This window comes from Rhinatrema bivittatum, chromosome 1 (genome assembly GCF_901001135.1).
Source record: "Rhinatrema bivittatum chromosome 1, aRhiBiv1.1, whole genome shotgun sequence".
Classification (NCBI taxonomy): domain Eukaryota; kingdom Metazoa; phylum Chordata; class Amphibia; order Gymnophiona; family Rhinatrematidae; genus Rhinatrema; species Rhinatrema bivittatum.
Window position 1 is genome coordinate 479681867 of NC_042615.1, and position 22709 is coordinate 479704575.

Genomic DNA, 22709 nt, shown 5'->3' on the forward strand with positions numbered 1-22709 from the left:
TAATATTATTGGTTGGAAATCTATATGTACAATATTTGCTAATTTGATATTTCAATTGTATGCTAGTATTTACTTTTCAGGTCTTCAAGGACTTCTACCTCTTCGATAGGACTTCTACCTTTTTGACAGAATTCTGAACTTTTATTTTTCATACACATTTTTGAATTTTTGATTTTTAATTCACCTTCCTTTGATACATTTTTTGATACGAATTTTGAGCTCATATTATATGTTATCTGTTGTCTGTCCTATGTGAAGACGACATTGAATGTATATTTGAAGGATGGATGAGTGTATGTCAGTCCAGTGTGACTTATGTTTAATGTAATGTCTGAAATACGTGTTATTTGTGGTTTAGCTTACCACAGATGACTTTTCTTTAAATGCTTAATTTGCTTTTATGCTACTTTACCATATTAGGTATCTGAAACTATTAAAGAAGCACATATCCTCATTAGGCCGTGATGAATGAAAAGTTGATACATCTCACTGAAAGCGTGAAAACAACATTTATGGGACTCACTCCATTCTTCCCATCCCTTCTATGGAAGTCTCGGCCTTAACACAGAATTCATCTTCCACTCATCATTGAACTTTACTACTCTTGCTTGATTATATTTTGTCTTTATGTTGTTGTACTCTACATTAATGCAGTTCTCATGATTGTGTGAATCTTATTGCCCTGATCAGATTAGATCCATTCCCAATTATTGTCAGCTCTTTACACAAAGACTAATTGTTATATATTACACCACAATATGCTTTGTCAAATGTCAATGATAATTGATTGCCATATATTCCAAGCCCATATGCCATCCTGCAAATGCCATGATTTGGATATCTGCATACATCTACGTACACCTACATGTTACACACCACATTAATTTAAAATACTAAAGTTTTGCTGCTATTCCCAGTTCTCTCATATCCATTATATGATTAATTAAGATGATCATTTATCCCTAGGTCCCATAGATAACTGGTTTGACTTACCATCTATGATTTCATTATTGCTTTCCACGTTATATTCATCTCCAGTTGATATACTCTGCCCTTTTTAGTCCAGACTTGTTCAGACATCTGCGTGTCAGTGAAAGACCGGCGCAATGTGCTGCAGCATAGTTTGTCAGTTCAGCCTTCGCACCGTTCTTGGGCAGCTCATGTGAATAGGCTGCACAGACCAGCTATAGCTATGCCCAAATTGAAGAGAACATGCATGGCTAGTGATTCTAGAGGTTTAATGTAGTCCCAAATGTTTATATAGATATTCTTGGTAATTGAAGACAGAATTATGACATTCATTTGATTTCCCTATTTTTAAACATCACATTTAGTAGAGTTTGCAGATACCATCCCATTGGTTACAGAGATTCCTTATCCCTCATCCATATGGATGTCTCTTTCGACATTCTACTCCTAATTCAGATTTTAAGCATTTGTTTATATTCCCAAAATGTTCAAATGCATGATAGGCCAAGACATAAGTAATAGTACTCCCAAGCATGGTTTTGCTTCTATTAATTAATTATAACTATTGCTTCTGCTATGTCTCAAATACTCTCAAGTCACTCTCAAGTCACCGCAGTTCGTCAACATCTAATGATGAGCATGATTGAATCCCTTTCTGAAACTAATGAATGAGATTTTCCAAGGGAAAAGATTGCATTTCCATATAATTTGGTTTAATTGATGGGAAACACAGTTTAAAGTGGCTTACATTTCTAAATGAGTTTGCAATGGTTAATTGTGAGAATGAGTGAAGTTTGTTATTTTAATGGCCTAAGACATCATCCTGCATTACTGTGAAGACAACTATGAACTCCTATACCATATTAAAGGAAGCCTTTCATTTATCAGCAGCAATGCTACTTCCTCAGGCTGTTATGCTTAACGATGACGGGTAAGCACCAGGTAGCAAATCATTAGGATTGCGTACCCTGGGCAACCTAAGACAGTGGCATTAACCCTGAGTAGAATGATGGATTATTGTTTCAACTAATCTAACCATTCATTTACAATCAATAATCAATCATTAAGTAGATCTATTGATTCATATGCTGCTAATAGGACCACATTACAGAATCTTGGATCAACTGGAAGAAGGCCAGAACAATACCTGAATGAAGAATGAATGTGAGATTGAATGACAATAAAACAAAGTACAAAATGAGTATGCCTGAACAATTGTGATTGCGATTGTGGATGCGAGTTATAAATAATGATTCAACACCATAAAGAATATGGAAGCCATTTTTAACAGTCCAAAAGGTGGGTCATACTAAATTGATGCTATGACCATTTCATTCCAGGAAATACAATCTCAGCCTTTCATTTGTGAATCGTTCCCAAACGATTCAAGGGGGGAATGTACATAGGCCTTAAGCCTGAATGTGTATTTCCTGATTCTGCTGGCAACATATTCCACCACCATGTGCTTTGGCAAAGCTCATTGCCGGAAGAAGGCAACACCCCAGAGACGGTGCCTGATTGGACAATAAAGCTACGTTCATAATTGGATATTAGAAGAAATTAATACACCCAGGATGTGCATCAATGTATTTCTATTGGACAATGAAAAAAGTTTTAAAAGTCTCAACCCGAGCAGTCCAGAGCTGAGAAGCAAGCTGATTACCCAGTTGACACAGACCTGCGTCTCCAGGAAACAACGACTTCCTCTTTTCCTTGTTTCTTTTTATATATTGTCTTTGTATTGCTATCAATAAATTTGCCTTTTAGATCAAAAAGCTGTCTGAAGGTGCTTCCCGATTACCAGCAGAAAACAATAATTATAAGCAGCAAGCATTTTTCAGTGAAAAGTATGTTCTAGAACAAGAAGTCATGATACGAGGCTCAAAGAGAATACACTCTGAAGTAATATGAGAAAATATTTCTTCACAGAATAGATGGTGGATGCATAGAAAAGCCTCCCAGGAGAGGAGGTGAAGGTAAAAGCAGTAACAGATTTTTAAAAAACATTGCGAGAGGCTCAAAGGATACTTAGGTGTAAAGGGAAAGCCACGGATCAGCTGCGGTCTATGGCACTGCAAAAAGATGCAAACTGGGCAGACTCTACAGGTACTACGGCTGATACCACTTAGCATATTCTGTGTTTCTCTGCTTACCTGTATCAGATCTCCTTCGGACCCCACCAGTGCGATGAGACCATTGACTGCAGCTAGACGCTGCATAGTGGGGCACCCCTTAAAGTCAAAAGAAAAGCAAAACCAATCAAAAATGAACAAACCAAACACAGCCAAAACATCCTCATTCTCTTTTCGCAGCATGGCAATATTTCTTCTAACATAAGGCACGTTACACCTTCTTCTGACCTGCTAATATAAAACACAGATTTCTTTAAAATTTAACTTGAAACTGAAGCAGAAGGGCAACACAACCATATGCTTTTTTTAAATGACTGGGCCTAGAGGAAGATCACAGAATCAGTATTTGTTATTGCGGGCTGTAATGCTCAGGAATAAAGAAAATCAAAGCCTAGAAAAAAAAGTAAACAATAAAAATGACGAATGCAAGATAAATCTAAGAGAAAAACAGAATGCACATGTGTACGCAATAAAAAACGTTTTAATCATTAATGCAGTACTGATGAAAATCTGAGACAGCAAAACATTGTGTTTAGTTTTTCAAAAAGAAGATGACAAATGTCCGCCCAAAGAACAACTGATTATTCTGGGGACAATTTTCATGCTTGCCTGCACTGGGATAGTGTTTGCAGGTACTTTTTTTTTTTTTTACTTGCAGGCTTTGTATGTATTTTCTAACACAAAGGATGTGTATGCTTTCACTTTGAAACTTGCAGGTACTTCAAAAGTTTGTAACTGTTTTTTTTTTGTGTGGCTATTTTTTCATGGAAAATAATGCGCGTGGAGCTGAAAACGCAATCGGCGTGCCTTGTTTGCCTCCTTCCTGACTAAAATAAGCCCCACGAGAATACCTCCTCTAAATGCGGCCAAAAGTCCTTATGCTGGGGGATTGAGGGAGGGCAATTTTTGGACAGCCAGTTTATACCAGTACATCACTGTTTAGCTGCAGAATTGTCCCTTTTATCACAGGGCTTTGATTTTACATTTTTACAAGTACGCCTGTCTCTTCTCCTCTAACAGAAAAGGCAGCAAACTAGCAAAGTCTTAAATGACTTTCAGCTATTAGCAAAAGATTTAAACAAGTGAGCTAAGACTCAATTTTGCTTTTCCACTGAACCATTTTTAGTGGGGTTGAGCAGACCTCAACAGTCTTCCCATCACGAGACTCTTGATGAAAATCAGCGTGGGGGAAAACTGATCAGACGTTTTTGCACCAACTCTAACAAAAGCAGGCAGATGGATACTATTCTGAAGCATTTCTCAGTAGCAGTGCTCCTGGGAATATGAATCAAGGTGTTTTGGGTGCCGCTGCTTCCCCTCTCTGCTACTGATGGAGAACCTGGTTAAGATTGCACACAACCACACTTATACAACCAAGTTCTAAAATGGATGGAAATCAGATATAAAGCTGGGAAATGTAGGGGTTTCCTTAAAGGAATTCAGGGCCTCCAGGAATTCGTCCAAACCCTTTTTTAAACACAGCTATTCTAGCTGCTGTGATCACATTCTCTGGCAACAAATTTCACAGTTAAATTGTACATTTGGTGAAAAAAAATACTTTCTCCGAAGTGTTTTAAATCTACCACCTGTTAGTTTCAAGGGGTGGCCCCTAGCTCTAGTATTAATGTTTCTCTAGTTATCTTTTACATCCACTCATGATTTTATAAACTCAGTCATATTTCTTCTCAACTGTCTCGTCTTCAAGTTGAAGAGCCCTAGCCTCTTTGACCATCCCCCTTCACCATTTTTGTTGTTCTTCTCTGTATCTTTTCTAATTTTGCTATATCTTTTTGCGATGCGGTGACTAGAACTGCAGACAGTACCCAAGGTGTGGGCAGACCATAGACCTATGTAGAGATATCATTATGTTCCCTGTTTTATTCACCATTCCTTTCTGAATAATTTCAAACATTCTGTTAGCTTTTTTGGCTGCTGCTAAGGATTTCAATGTACTGTCCACGATGATTTCAAGATCCTGTTCCTGGGTGGTTACAGCATTGTGTGTCTAAAATCGGGGGTACTTTTCTCTGTATGCATCACTTTTCATTTATCTACATTAAATTTCATCTGCCAGTTAAGATGCCCATCACAATTTAAGCAATGACAACATGAAAGCTCATCTTCTTAAATTAAGGTTTCGTCATCAGCAGTGAACATAGCAGCTACATGAGGAAACGCAAACTGATTCCGATCTGAAGCTCCAGGCATATTCACTAAAGTAGGCAATATTCAAACTAGTCATGTTCTCACTAGCACTGCATTTTTGCTTGCTATTATTCCTATTCAAGTCTGCTTGGGTAAAAATACACATTTTCCGTGCTGACTTAAATTTAATTTCCTCAGTCTGTACATCTTTGAACAAGCTATTTTAGAGGTTTAATTTCAGCAATCTCACAAGTTTGATGTAAGCTGGCTCAGGCTTGACAAACTTGCCAGACTTGAGTGGAGAGATTTCCCATGATCCTAGCAACTGTCCCACTATAATGGAGATGTCCCTTTACTATCTGAGAGAGAGAGAGAGGAGATGCCAACTCCGAGGGGACTGAACTGGAGGTGAGATCTATCCAAAAAGGGAAAGACAGGACAAGGAGGAGTAAGGAAGATGGATACTTCCCTCCCATGTTAAGACAGGCAGACTGGAATACTCAATGGGAAGAGGAAGACAGTTCTTGCAGACCCCTCATATCTGATCAGGTCAAAGAGAGAATTAAAAACAGACAGGAACAGGAAGAGGAGGCAATGGAGTATCTCCCTGTAGAAGCAGCTTGAGAGGCGCCAAGACAGTCAGATGCAGAAGTAGAAGAGCCATGGAAACTGAAGGAGACTCATGAAGAGAAGAGTCTGGGGAACAGACAAAGTCAACATTTTTTTTCTTTCCACTCTCCTTCGTTGCTGGCTGAGTTTTTCCACTTGCCTCATCTAAGGCTGGTGTGTGGGGAAAAGAGAGTAAGCAGTTTGTGAGAAGATATATATAAAATATATATCTATCTACTCGGTCAACAGAGGGTGGTGACAAACAAGCCCTGAAATAATATTGCTTCAGAGACTGTGCTGTTTCAAGAGTTTAAAGCTGTGCATTAAAAAAAAAAAAAGAAGGAATCTATTACCAGGGAGAAATTGAACTATCTTAATAACATTTGCCTGTGATTTGTGCACAACTAGTACTCCAAAGACTAGGGGCTATTTCAGGAATATAAAGCTGTACATTTAAAAGAATAATATCTTGACAAAGAAAGCTAATTTGACTTAAAGCAGATTTGCCTGGGAACTATGAACTACAGATTATTTCCAGAGGCTGTATATTTTTTCTCTCACTAAAATGAACCTGAAGTTTTTTTTGTTTTTAATCAATTAATTTATTTTTAATTTTTATATACCGGCATTCTTGTATAATATACAAATCATACCGGTTTACATTAAAACCTTTATAAAGCTAAAGGAGTACCTTGGATGGTTTGTGGCAACTTTTTTTTTTCTCTTTTTTAACCCTGAATACAAAATAAGAGAGGAGTGGAACCGGCTGACTAGGAGAAAGCTGTGTATTCTGGCTCTGGAAAACTTTTCTCCTGCATGCGTCAAGTAGATTCAACTCCAGGAATTTGAGACCCACCTAACCTGTGTCTGCTGACAGCTATTACAGCAGCAAGATGCTAAGTGAGGATCAATGCAAGAAGCAGAACTTGTAAGGATGAACTGCATCAGGACAAGGCTGATTCAGGCTAAGACCATCTAAACTCCATTGAAACCTCCTGGATCTCCAGAAGCTTGGAAGTGGGGGGAACAATTTGCAAATTAGCTAGCCCAACCCTTGCAATAGCAAGTAGAACTGGATGGAGTCACAGATAAGACAGGGCTGGCTGTGTTAGTCTGTAATAGCAAAAACAACTCAATCACATGGAGCTTATGCATTGCTTTACCCATGGAAATGCTTTTGAAAATTACCTTGTTTTTGACTAAAATGCAGAAAGAATTTCCTTATCGGGCCATGAAAGAATAGGACCCAAGTCACAGCAGAAGACTGGTTCATTGGCAATCTTCTGCTTCAGAACACTCTATGATGGAGCATGCAAAAGGTCATGTGCTCTAGCACTATCACAAAAAAACATTTTTCTTTAGGGAGTATATTTTACAGCTGGCAGCAACAAAAGGGGTTAAAGCAGGCCCAGATATAGGCATAAGCAAACAAAGCAACTACCCCCGATGCCAAATTTTCATAGGTGATAGAGGGTTGCGCCACTTCCTTGATTCTTTCTGGGCCTTCTCCCACTGTGGCGCTGGCCCCTCAGCAGCAGCTACTTCAAAAAAAAATTCAGCATGGAGCTTGGTAACCATTGGGCACTTACAGGCCCAGCAGTGTACTACCCCTTGCACAGGTTTCCATAGCAACAGGAAACCCGTGCGGGGGGGGGGAGGGCTGTGTGCCACTAGGCCTGTCAGCATGATGAGCGGCATTCCCAGGCCTCTCATGATGAATATTTTAAGTAGCTGCTGCTGCTGCAGGCTTGCACCAGGACTCTGAGTTGAGAGAAGTATCTGGGCAGGGAAGGTCCAGGTTTTCCAGCAACTATGATGATTTGGGGGGGGAAGGGGGAAGAAAGGAACATCCCCCTGCAAGCTATGAATATTTCTGAGGGGTGACCCCCCCCCCCCCCTCACCCCCTTTTGCCTATGGGCACCGGCTTATTACATGCATCCCTAAGGTAAGAGAGAGATAGTTGCTTGAAAACTTTAAAATATACTTAGAAAATATTGTCTCCTTTATAAGCACATTTCAAACATTTACTTCAGTGAGCAAAATCTTGATCCAGGCCGGAAGCAGTCGGTTGTTCAGGTCCTCGGCTTTTCCATGTCCTGAGATTGAAAGGCCATGAACTATGTTTCCCAATGACAGAGCCAAACCGGGAGTCTAAGAGAAAAATAAAACGAAAGATGCCATTTGCAACGCTTTTTTCTTTTATAAATATAACCACGTTTTAAGAAAGAAGTTTGCTTGATGAGAGACACCTGTTTATTTCTGTCTGACGTTAAAGCTAGACAAAAATATATTCTACCAGTATTTGCTGGATCCTCCAAAATTCTTACTTTACTTTATTTTTTTGGATTATTACCTGCCTTTTTGAATAAGAAATTCACTCAAAGCAGGGCTACAACATATTAGCATACACAACATGCAAAGAGAGATTGGTTTCAGCTTAACAATTTTAGTCTTGAGGTGGTGAACAGTAAGGATTAAACCGGGAACAAACATCTCAGCAAAACAGCAGAGGGTAGCAACACATAATGTTGCCAGTCAGGTTAATTTATTTATTATTTTATTTAACAGTTTTATATACCGCAGTTCAGGTAACAATGTTACTAATCACTTCGGTTCACATTTCAACAATTACAATGACAATATAACGCATAGCTTATAATGTCTTACATAGAACAGGGGATGAACTTGGAGAAAGTTAACAAATAAGGGAGCAGGCTTTGGCTACTTTCTGGGGTGGAGTTAGTTATGGGTTTGGCCGTGAAGGCCTGGCAGAAGAGCCAGGCTTTTTGCTTGCTTCTTAAAGTGGGAGCAGTCATGCATTCGGCAGAGCTCTTCTGGGAGAGAGTTCCATAGGTTAGGGGCCGAGAAAGATCGTCGGCAGATATCTGTTCTTTTGATTTCCTTTGTCAAAGGAGTTGTTATGGAAGCGACAAGTGAGGACCTTTGTGTTTTGGAGGCATGTAGGCCATCCTTTCTTGCAAGTAAAAATAGTCATATCTTCTTAGAGACTTGAAAATCAGCATCAGGGCTTTAAATTTGGTGGTGTAGGAGACTTGTAGCCATTGTAATTTATGTTGGACAGGTGCGATATGGATATCCAGCTTGCTTCTCGCTGTCAATCATACAGTGGAGTTTTGTATTAGCAGGAGTTTGCAAAGGGACTTATCTGCATTACAGTAATCCAATTGTTTGGCTACCATGGCATGGACTACTGTGAGTAGGTTCATTTTCTTGATGAGAAGATGGAGTCATCATAGATTAATTTAAAGAGGCAGTTCTTCACTGTTGTCTGGATTTATGGGAGCATGGTTAGTTCTGAATCCAGCAAGATTCCAAGACTTTTCACCTATGTTTTTAGAGGGAACTCTGTTTCCAAATGGGATTTTCAAATCAAAGACATCTCTGCTTGTGTTTTGTATCTAGATACTCTCCATTTTGTTGGGATTCATATGAGTTTATTTTTAATTCATTCTAGGATGCCTGTGAGACATGTACTTAGATTTTCTCTCTTATACTTTTTTTTTTTTTTTTTAGAGCTGTTGATTAATAGTAGAAGCTGGACATCAAATGCATAGATGAAGGCTTTTTTATATCAAAAGTTTGTATCAGCTGTGCTAGTAGTCTGAGACTGATATGGAAAAGTACTGGTGATAATACAGAAAACTGGGGAACCCCCCACAGGTCAATGTCCAGGATGCCAACAAGGTGTCAATGAAATGTACAAATTTTTTCCTGTCAAATAGAAATGAATTAAGCCAGATCAGGACCTTGCCTCTTAGGCAGGCTTCTGCTAGCTGTGATGGCATGATTTTGTGATCTACAGTCTCAAAAGCTGCTAAGAAATCCAACAGCACTAGAACCTCTGCCTGGCTTCTAGCGGTATATGAGTAGATCATGCAACAGGACAATAAGGACCGTACCTGTTCTGTAACAGTATCTGAATCTGGATTGGCAAGGATCTAGCCAATTTCTCTTTGCCAGATGGTCATATTCCATGAGTTTGCATGGAATATTCTACGAGTTTCCCCAGTTATAGAATGTTAGACACTGGGTGGTAATTTACAGACTTATTTGAATCCAGGTTGGCCTTTTTTAGTAATGGCCAAAGCAGGGCTTTTTTCACATTTATAAGTAGTAATTCCTCAGAGAGGGAGGTGCTTACAATTTTGGATGCTCAGGTTATGAGGCATAACCTGGGTATCTTTTGGTCCAGATAAGGCGGCAGGCCAAAAGAGAATTCGAAAAGAAGATTGCCAGAGAGACAAAAAACCAAAATAAAATATTTTTTCAAGCAAATTTGAAACAAGAAGCCTGTGAGGGAGACAGCTGGATCACTAGATGACCAAGAGGTACTTCAATTCATGATTATAAGATTCGGGCTAAGGATCTTATATCAAAATTTACAGCATGGGGTTATCCTTATAAGTGTATTAGATATGCATAAAAAAGGGCACTGTATGCCAATAGGGAAAACCTATTGTTGTCTGGCCCATATAATCATATCAATAGGATGGTATGTAGTATCCCTTTTTCATCTAAATCTGGGGGGATTAAATGTATTATCCTTAAACATTGCCCAATATTAAAATCTTTACCTGGGTTTTCAGAATCCCCAATTTTTGCTCTATGAAGAAGGGCAAGAATTTAAGAGCTTTGCTGACAAGGACAAACAGTGAACATGATATGGAATGTGAATGGGGCCAGTATACATGTGGTGGGTGTTCAGTTTGTAATAATTTTTTGGTCATTAAATCATTTAATTCCCCTGTATTAAAATATCCGTTAATCATCAGGGGTCATTTTTCATGTAGTTCCATAGGGGTTATATATGCTATTGTATGCCCTTGTAATTTGGTGTATATTGGACAAATTAGATGAGAAATTCCTCTACCTGATGACCATTGTCCCGCCAATGGGAAACAAGCAGGGCTCCCACCTTACCCAACCTTAATCGACTCTTATGAAGGTGGGAGCCCTGCTTGTTTCCCCATTGGCGGGACAATGGTCATCAGATAGAGGAATTAAAATTTTTTGTAATACAAATGTTTTCCTCCCAGAGTAGGGGGGAGGGGAATGCAGCATTGTGGTGGGTAGAGCAGAGATATATTTTTACATGGAAAACATATCAGCCCTATGGTCTTAATAATATAGAATGGGAAGCATTTTATGGATATTGAGCTTTTGAATACATAGTTTGTGAGTATTTGTATGAATACTGACCCCCTTCAAGTACACATATTTGTATGTTTGATTGGATGTTGGAGGGATCTTGGTAGAAAACATGGATATCATGGAAGTTTGTTTGATTAGGTAGTTGGAGGGACTTGGTGGGGAACATGGATACCATGGGAGTTTGTTTGGCCCCTCTGACTTAGTTATTGAGGTGTGAGATATTGGGGTATAGAGATATTTTAGGTTTGAATAGTGCTGAGACACAGAGGAGAAACGAAAATTAAAAAGTCGAATGGCTTTTTAAATGTGCACTCTGGTGATTTCTCTAACACATTTCACTGTCACTCTTCACAGGATATGAGAAAAGTCAATTAATCGGCATGGTGTGGTGTGGCATGGCTCCTGTGACTGTCCAGGAGAGATGAAAGGTATTGTAATTTGTTCCTCCAAGAAAAGCAGGGCTCGGTTAAGAAACGAGTATGAGTTTGGGATCTTTGTCTTTATAATTGTTATCGGCATTTACACTGTATGTTATGCTTTGGTTGGGTTGTGTAAATCCCCTATTATTATTGGAGGTGTCGGGTTATGGGTGTGTCTTGGTGTGCAGATTGGTTGGTTTGAATTGTATGGATGACGTTCTTGAGGTTACATATTCAGACGCTGCAGAGGAGTTGGGCAGAAGAAGACAGTCTCAGAAGATTTTTCTGGAAAGCTATATGGAGGAGAATATTGGCTGTGGATTCTATATTGTGAGTAAGAGTTCATTAGGGTGTATTGTAAGTTTGATATAATAGACAGTGTTTGTGAATGCATTTGTATGTCTTATTATTGTAGGTGTCCCAATTATTATGCAGTTTATGATGTTGGTATAACACCGTTATTTGTGAAGGTAGATACACGCACTCGATATTACCAAGATTCTGAGAATATATATGGGATTTTGTTATGGAGTTAGGTTTTTGTATTTATATTTTGTAGATTGGTTGAAGTTGAACTGAGAAGCTTGGAATGGCATGGGAAGCAGTGGGAAGGCTTTCGGAGCTAATGGGTGTTGTAATTTAGAAGAAAGTGAACAAGCTCCCTGAAGATATAAGAGGATATTTGGTTCGATGATTTCCCCTGAAGCCCGATAAGGGTGAAACGAGGGTGCTCGTTGGGAGTTGTGTTGTGAAGTTAAGCCTATTTAGTGGATTCTGAGACCTTGATGTTTTGAGATATGCTATTACAGGCATTGGAAATTTGAACCTTTCGGCATGATTGAGGACTATATTTTAGATAATGAATAGTTGTGTAACTGTTTTAGGGGATTTTTTTTCCTCATTTTGTATGATTTTATATAGTATGGTAGGATATGTATGTGTGTATGAGTATGCATGTATTGAGGTATGAATGGTTGGGAATGTGTGAGCGGTGTTAATAAGATGGTGGGAACATTAGTGGGTTCAAAAGTAGATATTTTGTGGGGTTCATAGTGGATGTAACACTATGTTGAGTGTGTAAAAGATTTTTGTAAAAAAATGTGAATAAATATATAAAAATATGATTGTAAAAATATTGAATGGTTATATTACATATATTCCTCTGATCATTTTTGTAGTACCAAAAGGTAAAAGGGGCATTTGGAGAAGACAAGGCCATAGCAGAAAAATTAAATACTTCAGTCTTTACTGAGGAATGTATCATAGAGATGCCTATGCTGGACATATTCTTTGAAGGCGATGATTCAGAGGAACTGAAACAAATCATGGCGAACCAGGAAAATGTAAGATAAACTGAAAACTAAAGAGTAACAAATTACTGGGACAGGATGGTATAAACCCTAGAATTCTGAAAAAATTATAAAATGAAATTGCAGACTTATTATCAGTAATCTTTAACTTCTCATTCAAATCAGTTACGGTAGCTGAGGACTGGATGGTGGCCAATATAACAACCGTTTTTAAAAAAGGTTCCAAGAATGATCTGGGAAACTACAGACTGGTGAACTTGATATCATGTCGATACTGGGAAAAACAGTAGAAGCTATTCCAAAGAACAAAATTACTTGTCATCTGGAAACATATTCAAAAATGAAATTTCAGATTTATTAGTTAAAATTTTTAACCTATCATTAAAATCATTCATTGAACCTGAAAACTGGAGGCTAATGTAACCCCAATATTTAAAAAGGGCTCCAGGGGCGATCTGGGAATCTACAGACCAGTTAGCCTGACTTCAGTGCCAAGAAAAATAGTGGAAAGCCTTCTAACAATCAAAATCACAGAACATATAGAAAGACATGGTTTAATGGAACAAAGTCAGCATGACTTTACCCAGGGCAAGTCTTGCCTCACAAATCTGCTTCAGTTTTTTGAAGGGATTAATAAACATGCAGATAAAGGTGAACCAGTTGATGTAGTGTATTTGGATTTTCAGAAGGCATTTGACAAAGTTCCTCATGAGAGGCTTCTAAGAAAAGTAAAAAGTCATGGGATAGGTGGCGATGTCCTTTTGTGGATTACAAACTGGTTAAAAGATAGGAAACAAAGTAGGATTAAATGGACAACTTTCTCAGTGGAAAAAGGTACACAGTGGAGTGCCTCAAGGATCTGTACTAGGACCCGTGCATTTCAATATATTTATAAATGATCTGGAAAGGAATATGACGAGTGAGGTAATCAAATTTGCAGATGATACAAAATTATTCAGAGTAGTTAAATCACAAGCAGATTGTGTTAAATTGCAGGAGGACCTTCTGAAACTGGAAAATTGGGCATCCAAATGGCAGATGAAATTTAATGTGGATAAATGCAAGGTGATACATATAGGGAAAAATAACCCATGCTGTAGTTACACGATGTTAGGTTCCATATTAAGAGCTACCACCCCGGAAAGAGATCTAGGCTTCATAGTGGATAATACATTGAAATCGTCAGCTCAGTGTGCTGCGGCAGTCAAAAAAGCAAACAATGTTAGGAATTATTAGGAAGGGAATGGTGAATAAAACGGAGGATGTCATAATGCCTCTGTATTGCTCCATGGTGAGACCGCACCTTGAATACATGTACAATTCTGGTCGCTATATCTCAAGAAAGATATAGTTGCGATGGAGAAGGTACAGAGAAGGCCAACCAAAATGATAAAGGGGATGGAACAGCTCCCCTATGAGGAAAGACTAAAGAGGTTAGGGCTTTTCAGCTTGGAGAAGAAACGACTGAGGGGGGATATGATAGAGGTCTTTAAAATTATGAGAGGTCTAGAACGGGTAAATGTGAATCGGCTATTTACTCTTTCGGATAATAGAAGGACTGGGGGCACTCTATGAAGTTAACATTTAAAACTAATCGGAGAAAATTCTTTTTCACTCAACACAGAATTAAACTCTGGAATTTGTTGCCAGGGGATATGGTTAGTGCAGCTGGGTTTAAAAAAGGTTTGGATAAGTTCTTGGAGGAGAAGTCATAGAGATGACTTACAAAATAGCCACTGCTATTACTAGCAAGAGTAGCGTAGGATATACTTAGTTTTTGGGTACTTGCCAGGTTCCTGTAATCTGGTTTGGCCACTGTTGGAAACAGGATGCTGGGCTTGATGGACCCTTGGTCTGACCCAGTATGGCAATTTCTTATGTTCTTATGTTCTAATGGAGCGAAACCAACATGAATTTAGCAAAGAGAAATGCTGTCTTAGAAATTTGTTAGATTGTTTGAAGGATTTAATACACATGTGAACAAAAATGTTTTTGGATTTTCAAAAGGCATTTGACAAAGATTCTAATGAGATGCATCAGAAACTTAAAGCATCATGGTAACTGGCTAAAAAATAGGAATCAGAGTAGAATTGAAGTCTCATTTCTCTCAATGAAGAAAAGTAAATAGTGGAGTGCCCAGGGATCTGTATTGGGACTGATGCATTTTAAATGATCTAGAAGAGTGATGAGTGAGGTTATCAAATTTGGAGATGACACGTTATTCAAAGTAATTAAATATAAATTGATTGGCGGTATTATGAGACTAGAAGACTGAGCATCTAAATGGCAGATTATGTTTAATGTGAACAAGTGCAAAGTGATGCATATAGGAAAGAAACATAGAAACATAGAAATGATGGCAGAAGAAGACCAAATGGCCCATCCAGTCTGCCCAGCAAGCTTCCCTCATTTCTTCTCTCATACTTATCTGTTTCTCTTAGCTCTTGGTTCTAATTCCCTTCCACCCCCGCCATTAATGTAGAGAGCGGTGATGGAGCTGCATCCAAGTGAAATATCTAGCTTGATTAGTTAGAGGTAGTAGGGGTAGTAACCGCCGCAATAAGCAAGCTACACCCATGCTTATTTGTTTTTACCCAGATTATGTTATACAGCCCTTATTGGTTGTTTATCTTCTCCCTGCCGTTGAAGCAGGGAGCTATGCTGGATATGCGTGAGGTATCAGTTTTTTTCTTCTCCCCTGCCGTTGAAGCAGAGAGCTATGCTGGATATGCATCGAAAGTGAAGTATCAGGCACATTTGGTTTGGGGTAGTAACCGCCGTAACAAGCCAGCTACTCCCCGCTTTGTGAGTGTGAATCCTTTTTTCTTCTCCCCTGCCGTTGAAGTTATGCTGGATATGCGTGAAGTATCAGTTTTTCTTTTCCCCTGCCGTTGAAGCAGAGAGCTATGCTGGAAATTCGTGATGTATCAGTCTTTCTCCTATGCCATTGAAGCAGAGAGCCATGCTGGATATGCGTCGAGAGTGAAGTATCAGGTACATTTGGTTTGGGGTAGTAACCGCCGTAACAAGCCAGCTACTCCCCGCTTTGTGAGTGCGAACCCTTTTTCTTCTCCCCTGCCGTTTAAGCAGAGAGCTCTGCTGGATGTGTGAAGTAACAGTTTTTCTTTTCCCCTGCTGTTGAAGCAGAGAACTATGCTGGATATGCATTGAAAGTGAAGTATAAGAATGGAGTGATCAAGCTAGTTGAAAGGCATCAGGAATAGAGGAAGGTGGAGGTAGTAATTTGGATATTTGGTTTGGGGTAGTAACCGCCGTAACAAGCCAGCTACTCCCGTCTTTGTGAGTGCAAATCCTTTTTTCCACATTTCCTCTTGCTGTTGAAGCTTAGAGTGATGTTGGAGTCACAGTAACCATGTGTATGTTTATTGAATAAGGGTATTGTCTCCAGGCAGTAGCCATCATTCTGGCGAGTCACCTACTCTTCCATTGGCGGCCTCTTGACTTTATGGATCCACAGTGTTTATCCCACGCCCCTTTGAAGTCCTTCACAGTTCTGGTCTTCACCACTTCCTCCGGAAGGGCATTCCAGGCATCCACCACCCTCTCCGTGAAGAAATACTTCCTGACATTGGTTCTGAATCTTCCTCCCTGGAGCTTCAAATCGTGACCCCTGGTTCTGCTGATTTTTTTCTTATGGTAAAGGTTTGTTGTTGCCTTTGGATCATTAAAACCTTTCAAGTATCTGAAAGTCTGTATCATATCACCTCTGCTCCTCCTTTCCTCCAGGGTGTACATATTTAGATTCTTCAATCTCTCCTCGTACGTCATGCGATGAAGATCCTCCACCTTCCTGGTGGCCCTTCTCTGTACCGCTTCCATCTTGTCTTTGTCTTTTTGTAGATACGGTCTCCAGAACTGAACACAGTACTCCAGGTGAGGCCTCACCAAGGACCTGTACAAGGGAATAATCACTTCCCTTTTCTTACTCGATATTCCTCTCTCTATGCAGCCCAGCATTCTTCTGGCTTTTGCTATCGCCTTGTCGCATTGTTTCGCAGACTTCATATCATTAGACACTATCACCCCAAGGTCCCTCTCCTGCGCCGTGCACGTCAGCCTTTCCCCCCCCATCGAATACAGTTCATTCGGATTTCCGCTCCCCATATGCATGACTTTGCACTTCTTGGCATTGAATCTCAGCTGCCATATCTTCGACCACTCTTCCAGTTTCCTTAGATCCCGTCTCATTCTCTCCACTCCTTCCGGCGTGTCCACTCTGTTGCAGATCTTAGTGTCATCCGCAAAAAGACAAACCTTACCTTCTATCCCGTCCGCAATGTCGCTCACAAAGATATTGAACAGGACCGGTCCCAACACCGATCCTTGCGGTACACCACTTAAAACCGCTCTCTCTTCAGAGAAGGTTCCGTTTACCATCACACATTGTCTTCTGTCCGTCAACCAATTTGCAATCCAGGTCACCACCTTGTCACTCACTCCCAAGCTTCTCGTTTTATTCACCAGTCTCCTGTGCGGAACCGTATCAAAAGCTTTGCTGAAATCCAAGTATATGACATCGAGCGCTCTTCCTTGGTCCAATTCCTTGGTTACCCAGTCAAAAAAGTCAATCAGATTTGTCTGACAGGATCTTCCCCTGGTGAATCCATGTTGCCTCTGGTCCATCAATTCTCCGGACTGTAGATAATTCACTATTCTCTCTTTCAGCAGAGACTCCATTACTTTTCCCACCACCGAAGTGAGGCTAACCGGCCTGTAGTTGCCAGCCTCCTCCCTGTTCCCACTCTTGTGAAGCGGGACCACCACCGCTCTTCTCCAGTCTCTCGGCACCACTCCCGTTTCTAGGGATCTATTGAACAGGTCACACAGCGGACCCGCCAGAACATCTCTGAGCTCCCTCAATATCCTTGGATGAATCCCATCAGGCCCCATGGCTTTGTCCACTTTCAGGTTCTTTAGCTCTTCCCACACATTTTCTACTGTAAAAGGATTTTCATCTATTCCACTTCCCTCCAGTTTCTTGTTGTGTAGAGATGGTCCTTCTCCAGGGTCTTCTTTAGTGAACACAGAGCTGAAGTATTCGTTTAATATTTCTGCCATTTCTTCGTCTGTCTCCACACATTGATCATTACCACCTTTCAATTTCACTATACCACTTTGGACCTTTCTCTTTTCGCTGATGTATCTGAAAAATGTTTTGTCACCATTTTTTATCTCCTTGGCAATCCTCTCTTCTGCTTGATTTTTTGCCAACTTGATTGTTTTCTTCGTCTCCCTCAGTTGATACAAATATTCTTCTTTGTGCTCCTCCCTTTGGGATCCTTTATATTTCTTGAATGCTGTTCTTTTAGCTTTAATTTTGTCAGCCACCTCCTTTGAGAACCAGATAGGTTTCAATTTTCTTTGCTTTTCTTTATGTTTCTAACATATAGAGCACTTGCCTTGGTGATTGCTCCTTTTAGATTGGTCCACTGCTGATCCACATCTCTCTCGTTCTCCCATCCTTTAAGTTCTTCCTCCAGGTACTTTCCCATTTCCTCAAAGTCTGTGTTTTTGAACTGTAAAACTCGGGTCTTTGTGGTTCTTTTCCCTATTCTATTAGTGATATTAAACCATACCGTTCGATGATCACTGCTGCTGAGGTGGGCGCCCACCTGGACATCTGAGACATTATCTGCATTATTGAGCAATAAGTCGAGTATAGCTCCTTCTCTCGTGGGTTCCAAACTATATGATGCTGGATTCCATGTTAGGCATCACCACCCTGGAAAAAGATCTTGAATTCATTGTGAACAATACTTTGAAATCCTTGGTTCAGTGTGCAGCAGTGGTCAAAAAAGCAAACAGAATGTTAGGCACTATAAAAGAAAAGAATGGAAAATAGTAGAATGCCTCTGGATCAGCGTGCAGTTCTAGTTGCCCCATCTCAAAAAAGATATTGCAGAACTAGAAAAGATACAGGGAAAGGTGAACAAAATAATAAAGGAGTTGGAATGGCTCCCCTATGAGGAAAGGATAAATAGGATAGGACTCTTCAGGCTGGAGAAAAGATGGTTGAGATGAGAATTGAGAGAAGTTTATAAAATAATGAATGGGGGAGATTGAATCAATAGGGAACAGTTGTTTACTCTTTCCAGCATTACTAGGACTAAGGGACATTCCATGAAGCTAATAGGAAGTACTTTTAAAACAAATCAGAGAAAGTATTTTTTCACTCAGCGCATAATTAAATTACAGAATTTGTTGCTAGATTATGTGGTGAAAGCATTTAGCCTAGCTGGATTTAAAAGGGTTTAAACAAGTTTATGGAGCAAAAGTCAATAAACCACTATTAGCCGTGTAGACTTGGGAAAGCCACCGCTTATCCCTAAGTTATGAGCGAGAAGGATTGGATTTATGCTCTGAAATCTTACCAGGTACTTGTGACCCAGATTGGCCACTGTCGGAGACAAGATGCTGGACTTGATGGACTTTTGGTCTGGCCCAGTATGGCATTTCTTATGAGGCTCCTGTTTGCCAGCTTCACTAACTTAAATAGGCAAGAGTGGAAGGTGTAGTTTGTTGGGTATAGGGCAGCCATAATTTTATAAAGACCATCTTCAGTGGATAGCAAAATTGAGAAGCAGACTTACAATGTTACTGCATGCATAAAATTCCCTCAGTGAGATCACTACAGCTCCGTATATGGTGCCCCATTCCTGCAGTGAATTCAGACACCCGCTTCTTAATATCACAGTGCAATTGGTATTAACATTGCTCGTTACTGCACCCAAACATTGCAACAATTATTTAGCACCCTGAAGCAGGATGGAGGAGTAAACTTGTGGTTAGAGCAGCAGACTTAGAACCAGGGAAGCCAGGGTTCAAATCCCACTGCTGTGTGCTTGGGCAAGTTACTTCACCCTCCATTGCCTCAGGTATAAACTTAGGGCCTGATTTACTAAGGCTTTTCTCCCATTCCCTTTTGGAGATAGGGGAAATACCTACAGGACCTGAATGTAATCTCCTTGAAGTGCCTGAAAAATTTGGAATATAAATTAAATTAAATATTCTGAGCCCTTCAAATAAATAAATGGGGCCAAACAATGAAAGGAAGAAGCATGAACAAATTATATATATATATGTCACTTAATGTATATATATAGTCACTTTCTTTACATAGAAGTTTGTTCTTCATTGTGCAAGGGTGCCACTCTGTGGCCACTGTGCAGAATGCATGTCTGTATTAGTAACAGATTTAGTTTTTCTATAGAATTTCTATTTAATGGCCTAGTAAAGTCCACCAATTAAGTATATATAGCCAAAGCCATCTAACAATCTTTGAACTAGTGCTTTGAAATTATTAATTTTAAAGGCTTGCCTTCAATGATTACTGTTATTGGTTTTTAAACTATCATAAGTGATCCCAGCACATGCTCATACTGTTTCCCGAGGAATTCATAATAATATCAGTCTTTGGTGTGTTAGACTTTATTATGAGATATGACATTGTGTGCAATCAACTGAGGTGACTTTAAGCTTTAATGTGAGTAGCCTGATTAGCACAAAGAAACTTACCTAACAAAACTGTAGTGTAAGTAATCAAATCACAGCAAAACACACTTATGTATGAGCAGAGAAAATGCAGTGCCTTGCTATAATGAGGTCTATTTATGATGAAATGTGGGGACACATCCAGAATGGGCGAAATCCTTTGAAAACAGCTTGCCATGCCAAATAAAATATGTGAATGGAGAGGCTATGTAACCTGCTGACTACAAGACAGAGCTGTATAACTCAGAATCTGAACACAACCAGTAGAATTTACTTCCTGACTAAGCAAAACACTGATTATTGCCACTCCATCTACTCTTAAGCTGTTTTGGAGGAGGTAAGAAAGGAGGGAAGAAAATGAAGAGGTTGCAAACACTGCGAGATTGTTAAATGAGGAAAAATGACTGAGAGTTAAACATTGATTTGGTTTTCCATTTTCAAATAAACCTTCTACAAAGTTTTAGCTAATCATATTTCTGTTACTGGATTGTTGACACTTCTCGTGTCAGAACTTCCTAAGAAACACGCAGGTAAGAAGGATCGCTTTGAAGGAAGGAACATTAGATTTCTATCCAACCTGTTGATTGTGTTCTGTTAAAGTCCTCAGCTGGCACATGATCTCTTCAGCTTCTTCAGCGTCAATGATTCCAGCACCGAAAGCAGAGGCACCGACACAAGCAACACAGTAGGAAAGGACCTAGAAGGAAGCAGAGTAACAAATCTGCACTATTTCTTTTCTACAAAAGGGATGGAACAATATTTATTTATTTATTTATTTTTGTATACCATCATTCGGGTTCCATCATAACGGTTCACAACAATAAATAATAATGCACAATAAATATACTAAAATCAACTTCCTAGGACTAAAAAATAAAACAAATTACAACCATTCAAATACAAACAACTCATAAAACAATTAAATAAACTTATCATAAGACTATCCCTCCCTCCTCCTATCTTATGACCAATGTATGGTGGAAACAATAACACCCAAACCAATAATTATGGCAATGCAAGAGAAAGGCAAAATATAATCCATAAAAGGATTTGATTTGTTACCTGCCTCTACAATTTCGATCAAGGCGAGTTACAGTTAGAAAGTTTATAAAAATAAAATACACAAACAAAATGGCCTTAAAATCTGTGAAAATTCATGAGGTCCAAGGGAAAAAAAATAAGAAAAGTCACAACTACAGGGCTTAAAATGTAGAGGAAACAGATAAGGAACTCAACCTAGGTAAGCTGGCCTGACTCATTTAAGGTTCTGTGGTTAAGGGAGAGTTCTACTGTCATACTGTGCAGGAGAAAAGCTGAATTCTTGGCAGGTTGTGCTACTTTTCATTAGATTATGAAAATGATCCCATACATCAGGGGTGCATAACCATTTTGGCCTCATTCCACTCCCCCCTCTTCTCAAAGGCTGGAGCTCCAAGAAGAAACCTCCATCCAGATATGGTCCAGTGGCTATAGTTTGCCCTGTAGTCTGCCTTGGATACCATACATAAGCCCTTGAAATCACAAAGAACCCTTTCTTCAGCTGTGACCTAAATTATTGTTTCTCAAGCAGGTCCTGGATTACCTTCAAGCTAGTCTGGTTTTCACAATGAATATTCATGCACTAGCACTCCAAAAACTGTTGCATAACCAATTTCTCACTCAATTTATAATTTTTGTTCCAACTCCCAGACCGGCCAGCTCACACACCAGTATTTTGTATGGAACAATATCAAAGTGTCTACTGAAATCCAGATAAGCCACATCTACCACATGCCCCTGATCTCTGGTCAGTTCAAAGAAACCAATCAAATTTATTTGGCAAGATCTGTTGCCAAATAAGATTTATAGCTTATGATCCTATAACCAGTCCTGAAGTGTCAGAAACAGTTCTGGTTTTCAGGATATCCACTATGAATATGCATTAGGTGTATCTGCACGTACTGCTTCTATTGTATGCAAATATATCTCCTGCATATTCATTATGGATATTCTGAAAACCAGATCTGTTTGTGGCACTCCAGGACTAGAGTTACCTACCCAAGATACAATCACTAGCTTCAAGGTATTATGCTATTCTGTCATTCAGCAATGCTTCTATTACCCTAACCAAGATTGATGATAAACTACAAATCTCTAGTTTTCTGCTTTCTCCCTGTTCCCACCCTTGTAGAATGGTTGTACATCAGATTCTTGGAGGAGTAGCCTAATGGTTAGAGCAGCCTATGAACCAGGGAAGCCAAGGTTCAAATCCCTATGTCGCTCATTGTGACCTTGGGCAAGTCATGTCACCCTTCATTGCCTCAGAAACAGATTGCAAGCCCTCTGGGCACAGGAAAACACCTACAGGACCTGAATACATTCTTCTTTGAAGTGCCTGCAAGGCGGAATATAAATTAATAAATCAATGAAGCCATAAGCAGAATAGAGCTGTGAGGGGTAG

General features: G+C 39.5%; 1 protein-coding gene across 1 annotated transcript in view; it reads right to left on the reverse strand.

Annotated features, from left to right (window-relative positions):
- The window catches only part of FOCAD (focadhesin), a 788759-nt gene that overhangs the window by 226766 nt on the left and 539284 nt on the right, over positions 1 to 22709 (reverse strand). The window contains exons 30-32 of the mRNA XM_029606912.1: positions 20847 to 20966; positions 7885 to 8007; positions 3123 to 3200 (exon numbers count right to left, since the gene is read on the reverse strand). Coding sequence (XP_029462772.1) covers positions 3123 to 3200; positions 7885 to 8007; positions 20847 to 20966 — 321 coding nt within the window. The remainder of the gene's footprint in view (positions 1 to 3122; positions 3201 to 7884; positions 8008 to 20846; positions 20967 to 22709) is intronic.